The 26,202-nt window shown below is 37.8% G+C and overlaps 1 protein-coding gene across 1 annotated transcript; it reads right to left on the minus strand.

Annotated features, from left to right (window-relative positions):
* Positions 1-2,399: 2,399 nt before the first annotated feature.
* On the minus strand, positions 2,400-26,202 carry ntf3 (neurotrophin 3). Its single transcript, XM_051688793.1, has 2 exons — positions 26,035-26,202; positions 2,400-7,695 (listed from the first exon to the last, which is right to left on the minus strand). Exons 1-2 carry the CDS (start codon positions 26,050-26,052, stop codon positions 6,910-6,912), a joined length of 804 nt encoding a protein of 267 aa, XP_051544753.1. The 5' UTR covers positions 26,053-26,202; the 3' UTR covers positions 2,400-6,909.

Genomic DNA, 26,202 nt, shown 5'->3' on the forward strand with positions numbered 1-26,202 from the left:
AATAAGGTCGTATTTGTAAACATTAGTAAATCCAGTAGGTATCATGAACTAACAATGAAAAATATATTTTTACAGCATTTATTCAACTTGTTTACTGTTAATTTATATATATATATATATATATAAAGAATTCATAGTGCATTAACTAATGCTAACATAAACAACTTTTAATTTAAAAATGTATTAGTATACAATAATATAATATGCTGTTGGTCCTCCACATGCTACCAAAAAAGCACCGACCCGCTGAGGCGTGGACTCTGCAAGACCCCTGAAGGTGTCCTGTGATATCTGGCACCAAGACATTAGCAGCAGATCCTTCCAGTCCTGTAAATTGCGAGGTGGAGCCGCCGTGGATCGGACTTGTTGGTCCAGCACATCCCACAGATGCTCAATCTGATTGACCCTACCAATAATCAAAACAAGCAAGTACAATCCCTCCAATATTTATACCATGATCAATGGAAACATGTAAATGCTTCATGCTGCAACCCTCCCAGTGTTCAAGATAAATCTATGTTCTTAGTGGCAGGGAGCATTATCCTGCTGAAAGAGACCAATGCCATCAGGGAATACCATTGCCATGAAGGGGTGTACCTGATCTTCAACAATGTTTAGGTTGGTGGCACGTGTCAAATTGACGTCCACATGATGTACCCAGGGATTCCCAGCAGAACATCACACTCCCTCCACTGGCTTGCCGTCTTCCCACAGTGCATCCTGGTGCCATCACTTCCCCAGGTAAACGGCACACACATACACGACTGTCCATGTGATGTAAAAGAAAACGGGACTCATTGGACCAAGTGACCTTTTTACACTGCTCTAAGGTCCAGTTACGACACTCGCATGCCCATTGTAGGAGCTTTCGATGGTGGACAGGGGACTTCATGGGCACTCTGACCGGTCTGCGGCTACACAGCCCCATATGCAGCAGGGTGCGATACACTGTGTGTTGTGACACATTCATCCTGTAACCATCATTAACATTTTCTGTGACTTGTGCCACAGTAGACCTCCTGTCTGTTCGGACCATATGGGATATCCTTCCTTGCCCTTGCGCATCAATGAGCCTTGTGCGCCCAACACCCTGTCGCCAGTTTGTGGTTTGTCCCTTCTCGGACCACTGTCAGTAGGTTCTCAACACTGCTGACTGGGAGCACCCCACAAGCCTTGCTGTTTCAGAAATGCTCCTACCCAGTTGTCTGGCCATAACAATTTAGTCCTTGTCAAAGTCGCTCAGGTCTTTACTCTTGCCCATTTCTCTTTCATTCAACATGTTGACTACGAGAATTGATTGTTTGCTTACCATCTAATCTACCCAGATCTTGTCATGTGGCCTTGTTAGGAGAAGATCAGCGTTATTTACTTCACCTGTGAGTGATCATAATGTTTTGGCTCATCAGTGTATGTTGAAATGAACATTAACCAAGATTAGTAAGTGATGTTAAAGTATGTTAACTAATGTTGTTAACAAATGCAACCTTATTGTAAAGTGTTACCATCAATCACATATTGATTGAAAATTGCATTTTTTACCTAAGCACACTAATACAATGATAGCAGAGTTTTTCAGTGCAACAAATTTTGTTGGAATTCCATTTTTATACTTCACAATTACAGTTAGTCACAATATTGACTCGTAGTAATTTCCCTTATATGGACATGTAAGCAAAATGTCAGTTTGAATTTGTTCTCCTTGTTTAACTATCCCTTCACCTCATTTAACTCTTTTTCACCAGTGATTGTACAAGATCGCTCTGTCTCAGACAAGAGTCTTTGCTCTTCAGAACACATTGCAAGAGGATTAAATGCTAATTAACCATTGCCCAGAACTATTTTCTTCCTGCGGGCCCTGGCAAATGACTCACTGTATTTATAGGCTGCCTGAAGGTTGCTTGGTCGTGTACACGCCTTCCTGAGGTTACTTAGTTTTTGAAGAGCACCCATCAATGCTTATTTTGGTTTGATTAGAAACACACAGATTATCTCATGAGAACTTAAAAAAATGTTCTTCGGGCAATATTGTGGCTAATTTCTTTCCATTTGTGATTGACTGAAAAGTTTAAAATACAAAGAGGGAAATAATCCCATGGATTTCCAAAAGGACGTATTCAGCAGGAAGATTAAAAAAAAAAAAACTTTATTCAGACAAATCTCACACAGACTGCAAGGCCTTTGCAGAGAAAGAGAAAGATGTTGTTGGTCAGATAAACAGCGCTCCTTCAAGTAATCAGCATGAGAAAACAGAAAAATTAATAGACTTTACCAATATGGAATAGGTAATTCGCTCTCACTCTCAAAATCAAAAAAAACAAACAAACAAACACAAACAACGGGTTATGAGTACAGCCAAAATAAACTACTTCACTAAACAATGACCATCAAACAATCAAGTCTTTCTTTTTTTTTTTTTTTTTTTTTTTTTTTTACTAAAACATGGATTTGACTTTTCTCATAGTTTTTGACATACCGAAGAGGAATTTTTCATGTCTAGATATTAAGAAGTGTTTAGTCCTTAAATAGAATTTGATGTGTTTTTGGCACTGTTTTCAGTATAAACAGAGAACATGTCCTTGGGTTTCAGCAATGGCCATTGGTCCATCATAAGGTTTGGTTGCAGTGGTTTAAAGCAGCAAGACTCCTACACAGTATGCATGACACCAGCAGGTCATAAATACATCACCAGACAGCATAAAATACATGGGAATGTTCCAGTGAACATCATACAGGAATGAGCCGTGTCAAAATCATTTAGGGATTCTCAGCTTGCACACTCCAGTGTAAAAATCTGTTTTACAGAAAAGGCAATGCATTTGGACAACTGTGTGGGCCATTCCCAGCAGAATCCAATTGGGAGATGTGGGATATATTGAGTTCCTGTGTTTTATCCGAGCGTTTATCCAATGTCTCCATGGAGGGCTAAATTAAAGAAGTAAGAAGCAGCCGGAATATTGAATCCAAAGTAGGTGTGTTGTGTCCTTAGTGGTCTGTGGTTCTTTTTCAAATCACACCCAATATTTGGTCTCAGACTGAATCTGTCAATCACAAAAAAAGTTAAACCTGTTTTTAAAATAATCAAATGTCCTTTAGTTAGTGCCTTGTGTTAGTCCAACACAATTTTACTTTCAAATGCACCATTATGTCTCATGTGAAGCATTAAAACACAATAAAAGAATGATTAATATTTCAAAGCCACATTTCAATCGACAACTGTATGCTAATAAAGCTTAATTATGGGGATGAAGTGTTCATTATAGACACTTTACTTAATGTAATAATGGGTTTGAACCATACTGCCATCCAACAGCAAAACACAGTAAACACACATTTTGTTAAAATTGAGTTATGACAAAAATTTGGTCTCTTAGACTATGTTCTGTCCTGTGACAGTCATGAAAATTACGTGACTGTGGCGACATTTTTGCAAAACGATATTACGTAGTTCATTACATGTATTGTGGCATGTGAAATGTCCACCGTGTGGCACTAAAAGCGGTAAAATGTTCTCCCAAACAGTTGAGGTTTTCAAGGTTAATACTCTTTTGAGTTTTAAATAAAGAAAACCGACCTCTCTAAACTAAACCTTAAAGGAGCAATATGTAACATTGATATCAAGCATTTAAAATGGGTACTGCAGTCCAAATTCAAAATATTGGAGAGAGTTGTCTCCCACACCCACTCCTCTCCAGACTCGAAGATCACGCAGGTTGCCAGGTTGAGGACACGCAACAGGAACGAGCAAACTGACAATGGCAAGCAATGAGCCTTACACTGTAAGTTGATCAGCTGATGTATACATTTGCAATGTTTTTATTGTTTGCAAATTATAAACCAGCACATGTGGATTTTTTATAACTCTGTCAATGTTAGCTAGATGTATTGCTGGCTTCCATGGCTGCAGCGCGCTGTGTTTGCCCGCTAACTTGTCTCAAATCTGGCAACCCGGGGTGTCTAAATACTATTGGGAAATAGCAGTGGGCGGGATCACACAGGCCAAAACACAAACAGAAATTCCGGCCCGAAACAGATATTTCAAAGTAGAATATACTGGCTGTAGCATTGTTTTCGGAAAAGCCAGTATTTTAACTTAGCATGTTTCCTAAATCTCTGATAACATATTATTATAATTTTATGCTTTAGTACAGTAAATATATTACATATTGCTCCTTTAAACCTAAACCTAACCAATAGTGCCATAAAAAGCAAATGTGAGATGACAAATGCAATTGCTGAAGCAACCACATAATTTTTTGGTGATTCTATGACACTTTCGGCTCACGTGTTGACTCGTGTACTCTTCAGGACTTGTACCCTGGTCGTTTGCACTGGAAGTGCAATGCTCTATCGGTTGAGCTACCGTGCAATTTGATCACACTTAAACAAGCTTTTAAATGTTATTGGTCATGTAATGCAAAAGCCAAAATGTATCGCCTTACAAGTCATAAACTATAGCAAAAGTGTTTAGATGTCATAAGACAGCATTGTTTGAGGAACAGGGAGAAAAGTGTTTATGAACTGATAATCTGCCGTTTTACTTGTGATGTGTTAAAGGGAATAAAAGTCATTGTTGTTGTAGCACCTCTAGTATTTATTTCACCGAGATACGTACAAGACACATAAAAATATTTTCTGCAAAAATGTAGGTACAGTAACATGATTTTATGAGACCCAGTTGTGTTTGGCTCAACTATGCTCAGAGAGTGTTAAAATAGCAAAATAACTGGCTAACTGTGAAGCCATTTTGCTCAGTTCATAGTTGCCATAGTTACTGCATTTTGCCTTTGTAGAGCAGCATATTGACTTAATTCTAGCATATCCTGCTAATAAATAAATATGTTCTGAAAGTGACCTAAAATAACACCATTAACACTTTAGGTTATATGTGACACTCTTTGGAGAGACTTGGGCTGTTTGTCCAATCAGAAGTGACCTGGGTAATGCGCCCGAAGATAAGCTTGAATAAATGTCGAGCCGTGACTGACCGATACCCTGCTGCCTAGCCATTTAAATTGCTCTTCATATGACCGCAAACTATTTTTTTCTACGCCTTTCACAAACGAGTTTTCTTGGGTATATAATATCTACTGTGCACCAGTACAAAACAAAAAACCATATATAATGTACTCTTACATATCTTAAATTGAGTCCCTGGTTTCACAGACTGACATATTTTGCATAAAAGCTTACTCCAGATGGAACCTTCCAGGACTTTAAATCTTATGCACAGAAATCCCTTGTCTCATGACTTCCTAGCATGCTAATGTTTGAGTGGGTCTCCTTATATAAACTTATAGCGGGAAAAGATTTTCATAGTGCACTGGCGAAATGCTTATCTCCTAAGATGAGTCTGACAAGAGGGAAACCCTCTTAAGGGGGAGATTACATGTTCAAATCCCAGCTCTGCACGTATGTACAATATCTTAAGGCAGCTTTACCTCTGTGTAAGTCTACAGTGTCATTAGCAATGGCCCATTTTGTTGTCCTCTTGTTAACTGTTATTCATCCATGGGTTGGTTTACTCTTTTCTTTTCTTTTTTACACTAAATTTACAGTTGTTTGTGGTGTACAATTGAAAATAGGTGGGTCTGACCATCTTGAAGTTGGGCGTGGTGGTCAGATTGGTCTCTGGTAGGCTGGGCGGAGCTTTTGAGAAGGGTGCGGCTAGTAGGAGGAGTCTTTCCTCCATCTGTTGAGGAGCTATTTTCAGGAGTAATAAGCAGCACAATGGTGAACCAGAGACAACGAGTGCTGCTTTGTCTCCACTTTAACCTACTCTGCATTGCTGGGCTGTAATCACACTAATTCACGTCTTTGCTGCTATGCTATGTCAGCAAGTGCCATACTTGGTAAAGGTGATAACATTTCTAAAATGGACATGCTCTGAGCTGTTAAAACAGCTTATGATTGGTGCTTTGTTGTGAATGATCTGACCAACACTGCACTAGCTTAAATGGATAGTACGTCCAAAAATGAAAACTCTGTAATTTACTCATCCTCATGTTAAAAGAAAAGGCATCATAAAGGTTTAGAATAATGAGGTGAGTAAATTATGGCAGAATTAATATTTTTGGGTGAACTATCCCTTTAAATACTAAGAACTTTCAAAAGGCCATCTCTTAGTCGACCATCAAAACTAGAAACAAATACTGTCCAGACTCACAAGAATTAGTAGAACTCTAAAAAATCTTTTATATCACTTTTTGGTCTGCTTTTTTGTTTTGTTTTGTTTTGTTTTTTGTTTTGGTGCTGAGCTCATTATCCTGCTGGGATTGTGACATGTGACAAATATTCCAGTGATACAAAGTGGTTTGTGTTGCTAGTGGTAATTCGCTGATTTGTCCATCAGTCTTTGTGTTCTGTACGAACCACTAACATCACGGTGTACAATATGAGTGATAGAAAAATATATATTTCTTAGGTATTTCATGCAGTTTTCAAATACACATACTGTATGTTTACATATTATTTTGCATAAAAAATACGACAACATCTCGACTGTAATTTGATTCCCCAGACATGAAGAGGATACTATATACTGGCAGCCTGTGTCTGTAGAAAAACTGGTTTTCTTGAACAATACTGAAGTTAATATGATATTGACTGTTTTTCATTGCAACTGTTCCCAATGTCGTATGACTCTGATACTTGAGCAAGGCACATAGATTCACCATGTAATGCTCCTGTAGCTTAGTGGCATTGCTTGATAAGTCTCTTTCTTTTTTTAAGATTTTCCTTTGCAGACGACTAAAATAAATAACAAGCATGTTATACATTATACACAGACATGTATAAACTATATGCATTCCACATAACTTAAATAATAATTTATATATTTATAGCCCCCCCCCCCAGGGAAAAATAGAAAGACAGTGGAGTTGTTGCACAATATGTCGGTTTGCGTGTTTTTCACGTCCTGCGGTGTTTACGCGAGAGTGCGCACACGCACGAGGTGTCTATCCGTATCCAGCGCCAACCCACCCAGGATTTATACTGAGTGAGGGCACGCACATGAGTCTGCGTGGTTTTGCACTGTGAGTTCCAGTGCTTTTCGTCAATACCCCGGCAGCCGCCCTTAAAGGGCTTATCCGTCCGACATTTTGTCTCGTAAAAGTACTGTTTGAGGTTTGCGCGTCCTGCATTGATGTTCTCTAAAATGGTGACCTGCTGTCCTTTAATATCCACAGCTGTGGTCCGATTCACCCATTCACTCATGCTGTCGCACACTGAATACTCCGCTCTGTAGCTCTTGTGCTCAGCGTAGCGTTTCTGTCGTGTTTTGTTGCTGCCATTAGCATCCTGGCTGCTTACAAAGTCGTCCATGAGGTAGAGCGGCGGGGGTTGCAGAGGTGGTCGGTCGCTTAGTAGAACACGCGGTGAGTTGTAACGTTTGTGTTGACGTAGCAGTTCCGAGGAGATATCCGTCACTGGCTCATAAGTGGGTGAGCTAAGTTTCTCCTTGTAGTTGGTCACTGCAGGTGTGTTCAAAGTGGTGGATGGACGTGCGTCCAGGGTTCCCTCATCCTTTTTCTGTCGGCTGCGACTGATGTCGGCCTGAAGAAGCTTTATAATGAGCGCATTGATGGGATCTTGTGTCGGCTGCTGCTTGTCCATCGAAGAGGCTGAGATACCATAGAGGTACGCGAGGAACATCACGTACAGCAAGATGGACATCACTAGATTCACCTGTAAGATCTGTGGAGACAGTGGAGACACACTTTTGTAAGAACATACAGTGGCAAAACAGTATACAGTAAACTGGCTAACAAATCAACTTCAGATTTTTTGTTCCAGTGAATTCTCATTAAAGGAATATTCCCGGGTTTAATACAAGTTAAGCTCATTCGGCAGCATTTGTGGCATAATGTTGATTGCCACAAAAATATATTTCAACTCGTCCCACCTTTTCTTTAAAAAAAAGCAAAAAACTGGGTTGTCGTGAGGCACTTTACAATGGAAGTGAATGGGGCCAATCCATAAACATTACAGTACAAATACTCATTGTTTCAAAAGTATCGCCAAAAGACGTAAACAATATTCATGTTGGGGGGCCTGAGTAGCTCAGTGGTAACCACCCCTGGAGTTCGCTAGTTCGAATCCCAGGGCGTGCTGAGTGACTCCAGCCAGGTCTCCTAAGCAACCAAATTGGCCCAGTTGCTAGGGAGGGTAGAGTCACATGGGGTAACCTCCTCGTGGTCGCTATAATGTGATTTGTTCTTAGTGGGGCGCGTGGTGAGTTGACCGTGGTTGCCGCGGTGGATGGCGTGAAGCCTCCACACGCGCTATGTCTCCGTGGCAACGCGCTCAACAAGCCACGTGATAAGATGCGCGGGTTGATGGTCTCAGACGTGGAGGCAACTGGGATTCGTCCTCCGCCACCTGGACTGAGGCGAATCATTACGCGACCACGTGGACTTAAAAGCACATTGGGAATTGGGCATTCCAAATTGGGAGATAAATAGGTAACCCCCCGCCCCCCCCCACCCACCCCCAATGTTCAAGCCAAATCTACGCCCTTGCAAAGATTTAAACAACTTTACAGCTCAAATAATACTAAAGTTTTAGCAGAAGAATTAATGTAAGTGCTTTTATAAAATTCTAAGCTTCACATTTCTGCCTTTAAACCCTCCAAAAATAGCCCCATTCACTTCCATTGAAAGTGCCTTATTATAACCTTGATTGTTGCTTTTTTTTTTTAAAGGAAAGGAAGGACGAGTCAAAATTTATTTTTGTGGTAATCAGCATTATGCAACAAATGCTGTTGATTAATCTTAACTTGTATTGAACCTGGAGTATTCCTTTAAGTGTGTTCACATGCTCACATCACCATTATGATGATAACTACAAAAAATCAGCTTATTCAAAAAATCAGACAAAGCAAGTGGACTGGTTTATATGAGCACATACATTGGTGCAAGATCATGCATGTAAACGTGCTTATTCTTGCTGTGGCACGTCTTCAATGCATCTGGATGGCATCAGATGCATAGAAGCACTGGTTAATAGGAGTGCGGTGAGAGATGGCTTGCAGTAACATCCCAAAAATATTACATCAGGAAGTGTGCAGGGGCCTCCCTTATGGCATATTTATTTGAGCTCCTGGTGCATACATTCTGTTTCATGACTGAACGCAATAATATGAGACCAAAACCACTAAGTGCAAAACTTCTCGAGGAAACCTTGACGGTGTGGGGATAAGAAGAGTCTGCTAAAGCCATAGACATTCATTAGTGAACACTACACGTATAGTGATGTTATAAAAGAAGTTGTTTTGATTGGATACAAGCCTATAACACACTAGTGCCATGTTGTATATTGCACTGAGATAAAATGTCTGTACTTAGTATGTAGCATGAGATTTTTGGTGAGGATTGTCATACTAAATAAGGTAAGTGTTGGTTCTTTTTATAATTTATTTAATGCTAGTGATTACAGGTAACTGCTTGTCTTTTAACAAAATCCAACCGCTAGGCCTCACTAGGCAATTATCAGTTGAAGAATTATCCTACTTAATTTAATTTCAGTTTCTTGGTTCGACATGGGTGGCAATTGTTTTTCAATCATTTATACAATCAGTACAAGTATTTATTCATCCTCCATTCTGAACCATCTATATGAATAACCAGATCACATGTACATGATCTTACATTTCTTATTAAGGTCCATATTCTTGTTAAGCCTTTATCCTAAAAAAGACATACACATGCTCCACAACTATTGTAATATTCCTGTTTTCATGTAATCAGCTTAATCCAGATAAACTCAGATTTTTTTCCTGCTATTTTCTTCTGGAAATGCTTGAGATGCTCGCTCTTGCCATTTATTAAGCTGCATATTAGTCATTTTAGACTGTAGTTTAATCATCTCATTAATTCTCATTCATATCCTTAATAACACATAAAAGTGTGATGAATCTGCGCTGCTCTTACACTTTAGTTTAGAATGGAGCAGAGTAATAGAAAGAGTGAACCGTCCGAGTGCTGATGGTGTGAGACATCAGTACTCATGAAACGTCTCTCGTCCAATCAGATTCGAGGACCGGAACTAACCGTTAATATCTTTCAATATCTTTTCACAACTATCTGTATCTATTATCACCTAGAAGTACTTTGTTTTGACATAAGCAGATTGTGACGAGGAGGAGGGTGGGGCCGGGCCATGACTACGCACGCTGGCCCCCAATCGGGCTAATCAGCCGAGGAGAGGGATAAATGCAGCCGGATGCAGCAGTTCGGGAGAGAGAGAGCCACACGCAGCTGCCGTATCCGGCTGCATTTATCCCTCTCCTCAGCTGATTAGCCCGACTGGGGGCCGGGTGTTCGTGGTCATGGCCCGGCCCCACCCCTCTCCTCATCACACAGATATAAATGAAAGTTCAGTTACGGTGGATATTCTGAATAAGGTTTAAACAACGATTTAAACAGCTTTACAGCTCAAATACTACAAAAGTTTTATGAAATTATTTGCTGCACATTTCTGCCTTTAAACCTTCCAGAAATTGGCCCCATTCACTTCCATTGTAAGTACCTCACTTTAACATTGATTTTTGCTTTTTTTAAAGAAAAAGAGGGACTAGTCAAAATAATATTTTGTGGTAAGCAACATTATGCCACAAATGCAATTTAGCTTAATTTGTATTGAACACAGAATATTTCTTTAATATCATGCATGTGCATGTAGTTATTCACTTATTGCTTTCATCCTTTGCTTCAGATGAGCTGTTTTCAGTATGTGTTTGGAATCACCAGCATGTGCAGCCGCAAATCTGCAGAAAATGTAAGCAATGGCGCCTGCTCAAATCATCCTAGTGTTACACTGCTACATCAAAGGGCTGTTTTGCAAGAGATTTTGGGTTACGCTGGTGGCTAATGAAAATAAATATCCACTGTACTCCACTGTGATATTTTAAGCTGCATTTAATGCATCTCTTTTAAGAAACCAAGGGAGACTGGGCTTTGGGAGAGATGGGCAGGGTGGATGATAGTGTCATGGGACTATAAAAGATGCTCAGTTTGTTACATAAATCATTCGGTTTTAAATTAGGCATTAGTGATGTAAATGAATACAAAGACTCCTTGTTCTGCAGGAATGTTTGATTGTTGATCATTTGACATTGAGTTTATTCAAAGTAGTTCACCTGCATTTCATGAAAAATTGTTTGTCCCTGGTTTGCCGATGCTGTTACAATATTGCTTAGTCAGGGTAGACAGCATATTTAATTTGACAAGGGATACACATGCAGTCCATTCAATGGGTTGTACTGTTTTAAGGTCAAAGATCACATCTAATTTTTACAACAGTTGTCCACTCATTTAAAAAAAAAAGGGTTTTTTTTAGAGATGTATTTTCAATGTTTCGTCAACTAAACAATGAACACAAAGATTTCATTTGTGTCAAAATCAATATGGCATCTACTCTGACTAAGATCCTCTGTAAGTTGTAGCCAAATGTTTGTCTATGACAGGAAGTTAAACCCTTTCTTTCAGCAGTGTAATTAATTAAGCATTTGATAGCTGACCTCACCTCTGTTGTTTTGTAGATGTGAAAGACTGAAATCGAGATTTTTTTAGTCCACACATGAATTCTTGGTCAGGACGCGTGTGTATGAGGGGGTGTGAATCTGACCCCCAGTGCTCAGAGACGTTTATCACTCTGTCCTCATTATCGGTCAATAACCGTCAGTAATTTAACTTTTTTGGCAGGGATGAAGCTGACAAGGTGACTGCAATTAGAAGTTAATGCATCAAAAGGGGGCAATGCGACAAAGTCACCTTGCATGCAGTGGCGTAGAAAATGACTCAAAAGAAGCAGATTTTATTGCCTTTACGGTTTCATTTTTTTAATGACCGGCTGACTGACTCTACAGCAATTGCTTGGAGCATACAGTTTTACAAGTCACTGCATTACTGCTAGGTTAATTTGATTCAGGAAATTGGGACTAAAGAAAATTAACCCCCATAAATAGGAATTATCAGTATATTCGCTAAACTAATCAAACTTCCAATTGCAATAGAGCTGTAACAGGGGGAGCAAGGAGTCCAAAAGCAATATTATTTAATCAAAAATGGATACAATTCTTACTTAGTTCTCATCCAGAAAACCTCCTGAGAATGAAAGTATACATTTAAAATAATGAGCACAAGCATATGTTTCATAAGCCTACGTATTAGATTGTGATAAAACCCTCTTAAAAACTAAACAGGTCTGTAGCTTCACAATTGGTGTGTATTTTTATTTGAAAAAAAAAAAAACCTGCTGTGGTCATACATGACATTGATGTAAGAAGTACGTAACTACACCAGGCAATCCATGAGATGTGTATTGGTTACAGATTTGCGGTAATGTTTATATGCCTTTGCAGTGAACTACTTCAAGCTGTCTCTCTTGGTAACATTCCCATGCGTGCTTTAATTACGATCAGCGAACCGTTTGGCTCTTGTATACACTATTTGTGTTCGTGAATCCACAACTGATTTGCATCTTGAACCTCATTTAATGCATGTCTCCAGGAGAATGTGTACAAAAGCAGAAGATACTGGAATATACGTCAATAATTCTTCCTATTTAGTCTCATTCAGGTGAATGCGGGATGGAAATTTACTTGGAACTCTAGAACAGGGTTCAACAGATACCAGTAATCCTTTTCATCCTCTTAAGTGCGATCAAATGCTTGCTGATGTTTGTATACGCCCTGTAAGCTTTTAAAAGGGTTCCTTTTCATTAAGCTGTAAAAATTACCCATAATGAGCAATTCGGTCATATTAAAGTCTACCTAGCTCTCTTAAAACGTAATTTATAGAAACACATGCACTTGATTCTCTTTCGACCACGTTTGAAGAGATAATCCGTTGCATCCTCTTAACTGCTTTCATATACTTAGCTGTATGTCTTCATGCGCTACAAACATTGCGAGAGACCTTCTGGAAAGCACAGCTAATGCGATCCCTCGCTAAAGTAACATCAGTTTAAAGTTTGATCCCCACAGAGGGCCATTCCAAATGCTTTTCTCTTTTAACAATACTTTCAAACTCACATTAAAATCTCTTAGACCTTACAAAACGTGACATACTTCTCTCGCTCTGTCATGTTGCATAAATGCAGGAAGTTCAGATTTCATAGGGGAACAGATGTGCTTAAGTGTCTTCGCCTGGATGAACAGCAGCTCAAACTTCCTGATGAAGGTGCCAAAAAAGAAGCTCGAGATGGGGAGACGGATGTGATGGTAGTTTTGTGCATCTTCTAAAATCACAAATCATAGAAGATCATTGACCCAGAGTCTAATGCTAAAGTTAGCATATGCTATATCTCAAAATATATTACAAAGCTCCATGCTAACTGTCCTTCAGGTAGTCTGTCGGGTTTTGTCCTTTCGCCAGTCAACTTTAACGTAAAATCATAATGTAAAGGGTTCCCACACCTTTTGACCAATGCATTTCCATGACTTTTTCAATCATTTGTGACTATTGTTTATGGATTAAAAAAATATATATATATCTTTTTTATATAAATTTTAATAGAATTTTATAGATATCGATTTTTATTAAAATTCATGACTTTTAATAAAATCAGTATATTAAAATTCCTTTATGTTTCCAGGTTTTCCATGATTGTTTAAGCTCACAAATTACAGCTGGTCACAAATTACCAGATTACATCAAGAGAAGCTGTCCTTACCATCAGTCAACCAACCTTTGAAGGGGAAGTTCACCCAAAAATTAAGATTCTGTCATTATTTTTTACAGACTTCATTAGGTCTGTCAGCAGGGCTGAGAAACTAAATTAAAATTTTGACCTTAAATATTACCAAAATTTGAATAACATTTTGGTATTAAATTGGTTCCTTAGTCCATAAGAGTGCTCAATGAATACTTATAAACTTGTTTTTTAGATGCCGTTTCAAGTTAAATAAAACTTCAACCTTTAAAAACGGGTCTCGAGACACCTGCGTTCTGTTGAACTATAGTTGTTGCACTGCATCAAGCCTTTTTTAGTGCAAAAATGCGATTGCTCTGAAGTCATTGTCAGTGCTTGGCACACATCCAAAATTTAGTTGCACAGTTTTGTGCATTTGTGCTAATGTGCATTTTTATTTTAAATTCGGTGAAAATTTGAATTTCGAATTTTCAATTGAAAGCCTTAACCCTCATGTCATTTCAACCCCATATGCCACTTTTTCAGTGGAACACAAAAAGAGAAAGTTTACGGAATTTTCATTTTTGGGTGACATTTAAAGGAGAAGCGAAAAAGATGGTTATTAACCATTTTTCACCACATTTGCATCTGGGAGAAACCTTATTTAAATAACATCTCTAAAAAAACACATACATTTTGGATAGTGACATTAATATTTTGTCACATAATGGCATATACAGTATGCACCAGTATTGGTAACTAGTGTAACTGTATTTATTCATGGAAATATTTTATGCATTTTGTCAACAAAATTACGTTTTTTAAATAATTTTGTTGGACATATGGTAATGGTCAGTGCACAATTACATTAGTTATTCAGCTTTATAATAAATAAATTAATATTGCATTTTCTCAGAAGTACACAGGATATTTGAGGTCTTCACGGTTATAGCTCTCATCATTAACCAGATGAAGTTACACAATAAAGCATAATCCAAACTCAATAAAGTGTCCCAACTCACAGTGGACTTCTATAAATCCTTCAATACAATTTCAAGTCAGGACAAAATAACAAACTTAAGTACCCAATACACTCTGGTCTAGCAAACATCCTCAAAATGAACCTAGCCTAAATTACATTTTGTTTGTTATTGGATAAGATTTTTTACATTTGGTACAACAGTCATGGTCATAAACAGAGTAAATTGGCAAAGTGACTGCAAGGCCCACTTACGTTATAAATCATTCCCTGTGATCAACATGGACTCTAAACTACTGCTATTAATCTGCCTGACCCAAATCGAGTGGGACATGAAAGTAGTGGATGCGCTTAACTGGTGAATGACTGTGACTATTTCCTTGGTAGCAGTTCCATAGACAACCTTCTAGCCAAGCCTTGCCAGACTGATTTGAGGGCCTGGAATGAGACTCTTCATAAATTCATGTGATTGGCCTTAGTCAGTTGATAGGCCAGCTAATAGACTCTAGGTTGCTTTCTTGGGAATGTCCAAATTTGTTGACACCCTAATGCATTTAAACTGGGTCGGGGAAGGGAGGAGATGTCCATGTACATTGAATAATTATGAAATGACATAAAAGTCAGAGACAAGATAGTGAAACAAGATTTACACGCTATTTTACTTTTAAAACACAAATCACAATGATTAGCTGTTGGGCGCATACAAGATCAGCCATTCCAATGTGGATGCCAGTCGTTTTTGCATCTGTGCTAATACGTAATTGTTTTGCAGTGCGTTAGCTATGTTAGCACCATGTACGACACGTCTGTGATGACTTTTGGCTATGAAAATTATGCAATATAACATATACGAGATATTTTCTGCTGTTAAGGCCGTCACAAGTATGTTGGGTATGTCGGAATTGCTCCAGGAGTGGACTGATCTTCAGCAGATCAGTGGGATATTGTTCTTAAATCACCTTGGGACGTGTTTACTGTAGAACTGCTCCTCTTCAGCCCGAAAACCAACATGGACGTGGTTAAGGCGGACAATACCTTCTGTACTAAATGTTATGTGGTTGCCAAACACAGGAGAGCATTGTTAAAGCACTCAAAGTTCCATTGCCTCAGAGAAGAAATTTACCTCTGAAATAACACTTAAAGAATTTCACTGTATTTAAACACAACTGACTCTGTCCCCCACCATCCGTTGAGCTAAGCAATTACTAACAAAGTTAACTTTTTATATAACCTGAATCTTGTGATATCAATGCATGAACCTTTGGGCCATCTCTTTAAGATTGTTAAGCAGTTGCTCTTGTTATTGGAAAAACAGGGTCCTGTTTTTCTAAGCAGGCCACAAGCAAATATTTCAAAATGACATAATATCAAACTACATGAAAAAGCGTTTGCCGTAAACCCATACCTCAGGACACAGAAGTCATTCCAAAAACTCACAAGAAGTCTTTGGCTTTGTTGGTTTTAATCTAGGCATGTTAACTCAAGCAAAAACATTTCCTAATAAACCTTTCCACATGCCAAATGGTTTTTAGAGTAGCAATATAACATATGACATCATTCGCATGCATATATGGTCTGTTTTCAACTACAGATAAAGTTCATTCTTAGTTGCGCATCTGAAAAGGAGCATGTTAATGTACGACAGGTGTTAATCTCTCACAGCACTGTGTCAGTGGCCTCGACATTGGGGCTTCTTCACCACCTACGCAAATTATCTAAGACTGGCCAAGGAGGCTTACAACTCCCTGAGCTTTTAACTCCTAGAGGATTGCCTCGAGATTAGCAACAGCCTTCACACCACCCACTGCACCATTAAACACACTGTTCAGATCCACTCGCTGTACACCTCAACTTGAAGATAACAAGTACTACAGATACCACGGTTGGACGGTCAACATGCACATTATTTTGGCCGATTTGTGACATACTGAGTGTGTTTACATGCACGTTCTTACACCGAATATTCCTAATAAGCTGACAATGTGTGAGGTCATGTCTTAGAGGAATATTGCAGTTTCAATACAAATTCAATCAACAGAATTTGTGGCATAATGTTGATTACCACAAAAAATAATTTTGACTTGTCCCTCAAAAATCTTAAGTAAGGCACAATGGAAGTGAATGGGGTCAATCTGTAAACGTTAAAATACTCATTATTTTAAAAGTATAGTCACAAAACATAAAAAGTATGCATGTTAACATAATTTTAGTGTAATAAGATCACTTACTAACCTTTTTTGTGTAATGTTATGTTCATTTTACAACTTCATTGCCATGATGAGGTAATCCCACAAAAATGATGATTTAAACAACTTTACATATGCAAACAATACAAAAATTATGATTTTTAACAGAAGAATTAATGTAAAAGCTTTAATAAAATTATAAGCTTCTAATTTCTGCCTTTAAACCCTCCAAAAATTGGCCCCATTCACTTCCATTGTAAGTGCCTCACTGTAACATCAATTTTTGCTTTTTTTAAAAAAAAAATAATTTTTGTGGTAATCAACATTATGCCACAAATGCTGTTGACTGAGCATAATTTATATTGAATCCAGAATATTCCTTTAAACGGCGTTGCTTAATCGGGATAAGGTCATAAACGGTTTAAGCAAAAACCGATCAACACATGTAGATTGTTGCCCATTACCCCGATTTCGCTTTAAATGTAAACATTTACCGCGTTCTTACCGGCTTAGTGTTGTGCGCATGCCTGTTTATGTTTTGACGTCAAAAGCAGAAAATAACTCAATGAATTCAGGTATCATGAAAAGCAGTTTTGTTGCGTTGTCGGATTTTTCGAATAAGATGATTTTTGGTAGTTGTCATCGAAATGGTGTTCATGTAAATGTACACATTGACATATTTACACAAAATATCTAATGTAGGTCTATTGGTTTATATGGTCAAAATATGGTGTATGTTAAAATCAGAATAAACCACAAGCACAATGACAAGCTAAATCGAGACACTCTATTTAGAATCTACATTAGCATTGCCCATTCTTGAAGGCCTTAGCTTTGGTCAGACTGGGTTTGTAATCTCGAGAGAAGTATTAGACCTCAAGCATATGCAAGGGCCATGTGTCCTAAAGCTATACAATCTACAGTCAATCATTGCCTTGAACGAACGGACACTAGCATACTTTAAACAATTCAGTCACATGGAGTGAGATCTTGGCTTATTGAGTTTTATAGAAACTGAATCAAAGAAATTTCCCCTCAGGCACAGTTATTGTTGGGGCACACTGATCTATTCTTTTCAGAACTTTTAGCAATGTGTTAGCATATTAAAATTGTCATGCAAAATGGCAAGCCGCCCAACACATCTTGTGATATCAATAAAGAGGACATGACACTGTGACGAACATATTTCCTAGAGTTTCTGGAGAGCTACCTAAGTTGATGGACTCAGGATGGCTTAAGAGGCAGCACGCCAGCGGAAGAAATCCACCCGGGATTTTCAAAGAAGAGCGTCTAAACCCTAATGCTGTGCAATTGCCTCCAGATGTTCCCCTAAAAGAAGGTCTAGACCCCCCGTCTGGACACTCTCCATCTCTGACCACTGAACACCATACACTCATTTCCATCTAGAGTTATGCAGCGAGTGAAAGGAACACTGCTCGAACATCTTGGTTTACACTCTGAAATGTGAAGAATGGTTGTAACTCTAGGACGTGACCTGCAGTGTTTGAAAAGCCATCAAGAGCAAATGGTGGCATTTATTACAATCAAGGAAACGTATGCAGATGTTCTGTATAACATGCTCACTTTGCATATTACTTTCAGTAGACAAACCTTTCCGCTGTGAAGATTTTTTTGTGGGTTTTGTCAAATGTGCCTTGTGCAATGAGATTTTCGGGATATGTAAACTGTCAGCACAAGTTTCGTACACATGCACATTAGTTAGCTCCAGTTCACACTGAGCATTTCTTATTTCCATATGTTGATACAACAGTGATCTCACTGTGAATTCGGCAACAGTAGATTAAAAGTTCTTCAGCGTAAATAGGTCTGTGCTTGCCGAAATCTGAAGCACTGCCCCCAGTGGCCAAAACTGGAAGTGTTGAACATATGGGCACATGTGAGCACAAAGTGGTGCCAAAAGCTAAATGTAAAGCAGGTTGTTTTTAGTTAAAATGATGTAAAAGTCAACAGGAATGCATATTTTATTAACCATACACCCTAACCCAAACCCCATACCCTAAACCTAACCGTTAGTGAAGTAAAAAGGCCATTTTAGAGGGAAACCTCCGAATCACACTCATCGTTTATGTTAATACGATGGTATCAGTCGTGCCACAGTAAAAGGAAAACATGTTTGAGCTGATGTAAAAATGTCTGATGGGAGATAGCGCTTGTCAGTAACTCAGCAGAAAGGGGTCGATATCAGTGTACTAGAACATTCGGTATTAACATATCGATTTTCTGTGAGACCATATACAACTAAGTGTGACTCCATGCTGTTCTAAATTACAGATGGATTCAAAAGGGGCTAGACAAAACTGAACTTTGACAATGTACATTGAAAGATTTGTTGACAGGTGACAGATCTGTTGAATAATTATTTGGTTCTCTTGGATGATCAAGGAAGTTAAAGTTCGGGATTGTTGTGTTAGTACTGCCTGTAGCCTCATGTGTGTGTCATTCGCTGAGTGTTCAGTGTAGGGGACACATTGCAGCTGTTTGGCCTTCTTGGCAGCTGGAGTAAACACCTCCCTTAATGTGTATTAAGTATGCATGTGTTTACAGCATGTATTTCTGGAAAGTTATGATTATCTGACAGCACATTCAATCGTTCACTTTATGACAAGTGTAAACTAATACAACAAAACTGGAAAAAGTGCATGTCAGATTTCGGCAGCCAATGCATTCTCAACTGTCATCATGCCTAGCTAGGCTATTTTTGGCCTAGAAGTTGCTGGCACTGTAAGACCAATAACAACTCCAGTAAGGTCTAAATCCCTTCAGAGTGATCTGTAACTGTTATAGTTTCCCTCTCTGTCCCTCAAGAGTATTAATAAACAACAATCAACCAATTTTACCCTTTGTTAAGTATTTTTCTTCCAATAAATAGCCATCTGTATCACAACTGGTGAAAGAACATTTTCCTAAGTCACCCATAAATATAAGGTCCTTTTTTTTTTACAATTAAAAAAAACAAAAACATGAAACTGTTGAGAGCAATTACTGTTTAGTCCAACCCAGTCTCATCAAAAGTCATAATAATAGTACAAGATGGCGAAATTGTACAAACTGCATACGTTTCGATCATACTAAAACACAACTTTTACTCCCATCGAGAAAAATCGAAAATCCCTTACCCAAACCTTCAATCTAACCATGATTTTAATCGGAAAACAACTTTTTTGCACTACGTAAGAAAGAAAACATTGAGTTTGGAACGAAGCGAGTGAAACGTATTTCAGTTTATTGACATAAATCAGTCATTTGCATGGCATAAATAAATATGGAATGAGTTACTAAGTTTGTTCACACATGTTTCCTTTCTTAAAATAAAGTGTTGGGTAGAAGGCTACCTAAAATGTGATGCCTGTATTGTATCGATTTGTAATTCTGTTTGTTGATTGGTGTCTATTGGAATAAAAGTCGTAACTTTTTCTACCAAATCGTAGGATATCTTACGATTTCACCATCTCGTACAAATTATTACGAGTTGTCACGAGACTATGTTGTACAGTCAGGTGTCTTTATTAAACACACATTCCATCTTGGTGCCACAAAACAGAACTCGGACTATTAGTGTAAAGTCTGGGAATGATTAGCAATGAAGCTGCCTTTTATAGACAAATAAATACAGAATGATCTCTCGGTTTTGATGCGGCACTGCCCGAACACAACAGTTAATGTAATTAACACATCTAAGTGTTGATAACGTGATCATGTTTAAGTGTTGATACGTTGTTTTGATGTAAACTGATAGACTGGGGGTTGGCAGTTGGCCGCAGCACTTTGTCAGGGATACAAACTACAAAGGTGTAGCCATTTCCCACTCAGCAGTGTAGATGTACCTACCCTGGCTTCATGTATAATGCATCTTACCTTGTATCACTTTCAGAACAATGTTCTAAGAAGTTTAAAGCCACTCAGAAAAATTGGGTCAAATGAAATATTCTGCTTGCTCAGGCACACTGGAACCAGGTGCATTTTCACCCTTAGTTCAGTTCGTATAGGCATATATCAACACGGCAATTGACTCAGATACACACCAAAACAATTGGTCCAAGACCACCTGGATGAGGTAGTCTTGGTCCGATTGCAAAAAGAACTCTGTAGCGGTTTGCCTGTGGTGAGAATGCAGTCCGACCCAACGACCAAACAATATCACAATAAAAACCATACCTGATGGATCTGTGGAGAAGAAAGCTCTAGGTCAGCACGTCACTGTAATTCCTAATAAAAATGTGTATATAGCATTTGGCAACTATATTAAATATAGCTGCATGTTTAAAATAGGAATTTAATCAATCCTGAGGTAATTTTTGTACGATCACTTCTCTCTTTTGGATAGCGGCAGAACATACACAGGTAGGACAGTGTTAAAGAGGGAGAGAGAACTCAAGAGCAACTAATGACAGATAAAAATAACCATACGTAAATTTTACAACTCATATCCATTCGAGTGACATATAATGTTTATTTGCAGCGCAACCTCAGACTGGAACGTGCATTCTGTAGCATGCAGCAACGTTTTGCATAACCGTGACATAAACAATACTCGACAATTTGTACCGGTTGACACATTTTTACAGGTATATCTTTTTAACAGGTATACTGATGTATGAGCTAAATCCCGGAACAGCGCACAAACATTCTGGACAATGAAGGGACAGTTTGCTTACATTGGCAATTTTATTAACAAAATGTTGGTCGGTTTTTAAATATTGCCTTGTGAAAGCAAACCAAGAAGTAAATGCAACATTGTAACAATTTAAGCCCCTGTTTTCAGAACAAATCAAACAAACTACAGATCTGTAAATGCCCTTAGGCCACTTCCACACTAATACGTTTTCGTTTGAAAACACATATTTTTGAAATGCCGTTTTTTGACATCAAAAACTGAGCTGTTTTTTACACAGACTTTGCGATGTAATGTGGATGGGGAAGACGGGGATGTCATTGTTGTCATGTGACGCACTCATGTGATCCATTTAACTCAAAACAATCAAGATGGTGGCCCACATTGTAGCTGCATTATTGCGTCTGTTATTCACTTTGAGAGCATTTTTAAACATAAATGTTACTTTGTACAACCTTCACAATGCATAGGCGACACAAAGTTTACTAGGAATTCTGTCCAGCAATGAAAAACGAGGACAATTGCATTTCAGCCTGTACATGGAACGGTGAATTTTTGCATGCGTAGTAAGAGGATTTAAGCATTTTCATACGTTTTAGTGTGGAGAGCAACTTTTGGAAAATGCTTGAAAACGGCAGTGTAGATAGAGCGTCTGAAAACAAAAACACCGTTTTGAAATGGATCCGGATTCATGTGGATGTAGCCTTAGTCAAGAAAAATCATGCAAATGAAAACAGCTCCTGACTCCAAATCCATATTTAAGTAATATTTTTTTAAAGTTTCAGCAGTACATTCAGTTTTGGGGAGGGGTGTGGTTTTAAAATGGTGACAGCATATCAAACACCATTAACACGCCAGCTGCTGAATGTTTATGGTACATTTAACCTACTTTAAGTACATTTCTCATATAATAATTTATTAGTTATAGTAGTTAGTTCATTTTATGATTTGGCTGACAGAGCTTCTTAAGGACCAATATTTGGGGCCCATTTGGTAGTTTTTACACTACCTAGACTACTCTAGACTTCTATCAATAGTAAAACTTTCACCCAAGGTAATATTTATAGCCACACAGAAATGTGCAACCAAATTCTGCTATATTTCCTTGACGTGTCAAAGCAGGCCCTGTTGTTCTGGCCACTTGGCAAACCACAACATTTCTTGTCGTTATAAAAGCACTAGTTTCCTAGTCTTGGAATTCCAGCGAACAGTACTATGCTTCCCTGTCTAGAACAATGACTAAAGTATCTGAATCGGAAATTTGTTAATTTGATTTCTAGACATGTGACATTTAACAAACCTGAAGATTTTTCTGGCATATTTTATACATTTGTATTTTTAAACAGTAGATTTTTTTATTTTTTTTTATATATATATATTTTTGCTTCTAAATTGTTAAAGGTGGAATTAGCTGTACAAATTCAGATTATATAATTACAGGTTCAAATTTTCAGATTAAGAAAAATGTAGAACTCTATTTGAGCTGTAAAGTTGTTTAAATTGTCATTTTTACAGTCATTTAAGGGTTTTAGGGTTTGTTGACACGTCAAGGCAATGAAGTTGTAAAATTGACTAAAAATTTACACAGAAAAGGTTAGTAAGTGATTTTATCACACTAAAATCATGTTAACATGCATATTGTTTATGTCTTGTGGCTATACTTTTGAAACAGTGAGTGTTTTAACGTTTATGGATTGGCCCCCATTCACTTCCATTGTAAGTGTCTCACTGTAACCCAGAATTTAAAAAAAAAAATTTTTTTTTTAATAATCAATAGTTTGCCACAAATGCTGTCGACTGAGCTTAACTTGTATTGAACCCGGAATATTTTTTTGAAATGTCACATTTTAAAGTTTTACAATAAACAAATTTCAGATTGAAATACTTTAGTCATTGTTCTAGCTCCATAGTAGTCTGAATGTCAGACAATATCAATGCAAAGTTATAAAACAATAATCGAGATCGAGAAGAATAGAAATGCTATTAAAAATTCTGTTAAACTGTACGCCGTATTGTTAAGCTATCACTTTTAACTATAGAATAACAAATAGTGTGAAAAAGTTACCAAGAAGTTTAAGTTACAAAGAAATGCTCTGTTTTTTTGTTTTTTTTTTAACCTGGCCTTGATAAATGATGTATTTAGGCCTGGCTGCCATCTGTCATTTAGATGATGGGACATTCCATGCAGTATAGTGATCCTGCAGTGCATGCTAGCATGCTTTCTCAAATATGAAAGACAGCTAGAACATGTTTATGAAGATAAAAAAATAATTTAATTTGTTAATGACAAATGCAATCTAGACCACGATTACGCCATGTACATAATTTGGTGGCATACATATGTTATTGTATAATGACTGCATCATAGAGAGCCATATATGGTTACAGTACTGAATTTCCCACAGTTTAGACACAGTGACCAAAAAAGGCCAAGATAGATTTTGGGTATGAGTGACCTATGATAAAGTTGATGAGACCCCTTGATGGAGCTTGAATATCTAGCCAACATTTCTTGCTGTTGTTTTGAGTCACATTCTGCAGTGGCAGAGTAGCTACCCACTAAACTAAAGAGTGCTACCACGAGTTTGGAAATAGAATTGAGCATCAAAGCAGCAGTAATAAAGGAGAAAATCACATAACAGAATTGATTATCCTGTTAGTGGACTATTGTGTGTGACCTGTGCAACAGTATGTGTCTGGGCCTGGTTAATTCAGTTTTCTGCAAATAGATACTCTTAAAGGAATATTCCAGGATCAATACAAGTTAAGTTCAATCGACAGCATTTGTGGCATAATGTTGATTACCACAAAATTATTTTCGACTCATCACTCCTTTTCTTAAAAAAATATATAAATAAAATAATAATAATAATAATTTAAAAAAGCAAAAATCTGGGTTACAATGAGGCACTTACAATGGAAGTGAATGGTGCCAGTCCGTAAACATTAAAATACTCACTGTTTCAAAAGTATAACCACAAGATGTTAACAATATGCGTGTTAACTTGATTTTATTGTGTAAAGTGATTTATTTATTTTTTAAGAAAAGGAGGGGCGAGTTGAAGTTTATTATTGTGGTAATCAACATTATACCACAAATGCTATCGGTTGAGCTTAACTTGTGTAGGACCAAGATATTCCTTTAAAAACATTGCAAAATTAGAAAAATTAATAAATGAAATTAAATGACTCTTAGCTTCTTAGAATCTTAAATTCAAAGGTATTGATTCACATACACTAAATAAAGAATCTAGCTTTTTGCTCCTATCCTCTAGTTTTCAACAAGTAAAAATAAAATAAACATCAATCTTCCTTAACAAGCGGTCAAAATAGCAGCTTCTACAGTATGTGGGATAGAGAAAAATCTGAATGTGTGCCATTTAGTAAATCCCATTATGACTTCAGACCAGGGAAAACTTAAATCGTCAAATAGTCCCAAGGGTTCTTCACAATGAAGTCCCAAATTTATTTGGACACGTTCCCCAGTAACTCTAAATTATTTTAATTAAACTTTTAGCCTCCTCGTCGGTGGATGTCTTGTGTCAAATCCTTTATTTGACAGATGCTTGTTTGAGGAGCATGTCTGCACAAGACTTCCCAGAACACACACTGGTAACATAAGCAGAAAAACACTCACACACACTGAGAGGGCTATCAACTGCACAAGTGGGAAACATATGCCTGCGACTTCCAGATGAGTTGTTCCAAACAAACACATCGAGCAATATGAAACATCACTTGAATCCAAAGACAAATTCAAAGGGTTCAGAGGGCACAGTCCCGTCTCCTCCACAGATTTATGTGGATTATCTATTTTAGGGATCGCCTGCCTATCTCAGTCAGTGCTCAGAGGAATGACCACAGAGCAAAATGTTTCTCAGACAATATCTAAGTCTATTTTAATGCCTTACATTTCCTTTTGATTGATTTAAAGTACTTCACATTCAACTTTTTTCTTTAATTAGTGGCAATCAATGCATCTTCTTTTCAACTAGTGCATTTGTATCTCATATATACACACACACACACACACACACAAATCTGTCTTAATATATAAGGTTACAGATACATGTATATACAGATATAGTTATACAGAAGGTTATATACAGTTCTAGACAGACAGACATACCTTTATATAGAGTTAGATGAACTAAAAGAATCGTGATAAAAGACTGTTGGAAGTGAAGGGAGAGTTGTCTTGGCAATCTATTGTTTTTTGCATAAAAAAGAAGAGCTCTCTGTGAAAGGTAAGTAATGAATTTGCCCGTACTGGTTTTAAATTCAGCCCGAGGCGAAGAGCAGCGCATAGCTGTTCACATTCTTCCCAAATACACTTTACCGAGAGTTTCAGATACACAATAAACACTTAAACTCTATTTTTCCCCATAAGATTTCAAATGCATTTGAGACTTTTGCAAGAAACAATTGTATGAACCCTTGTCCCTTTAAACTGAACAACTTATTAAAGTTAAAAAGTTGATAAAGAGCGCAGAATGTGTACTGCTGAACAAGCGCAAATGCGCAACCGTGCCAAGAGCCCTTCAGATTCACACCAAACGACCCATGGAAGTAGTTAGACAGAACAAAGTTCTCAGAATACATACCGTAATAAAGGTAACCATAGCATCGGTGAGGAAATATTCAGCAGTGCCGACATGAAGGTGATGAGTTTATAAAGAATCCTTTTTTGAAAGTTTCCACATAGAAAGCGCGCGGTGGGTGCTGAGACTCTTAATGACGAGCAGAGCGCGCGCAGAGCTCTCTCTCTCTCT

This window comes from Myxocyprinus asiaticus, chromosome 45 (genome assembly GCF_019703515.2).
Source record: "Myxocyprinus asiaticus isolate MX2 ecotype Aquarium Trade chromosome 45, UBuf_Myxa_2, whole genome shotgun sequence".
Lineage (NCBI taxonomy): Eukaryota > Metazoa > Chordata > Actinopteri > Cypriniformes > Catostomidae > Myxocyprinus > Myxocyprinus asiaticus.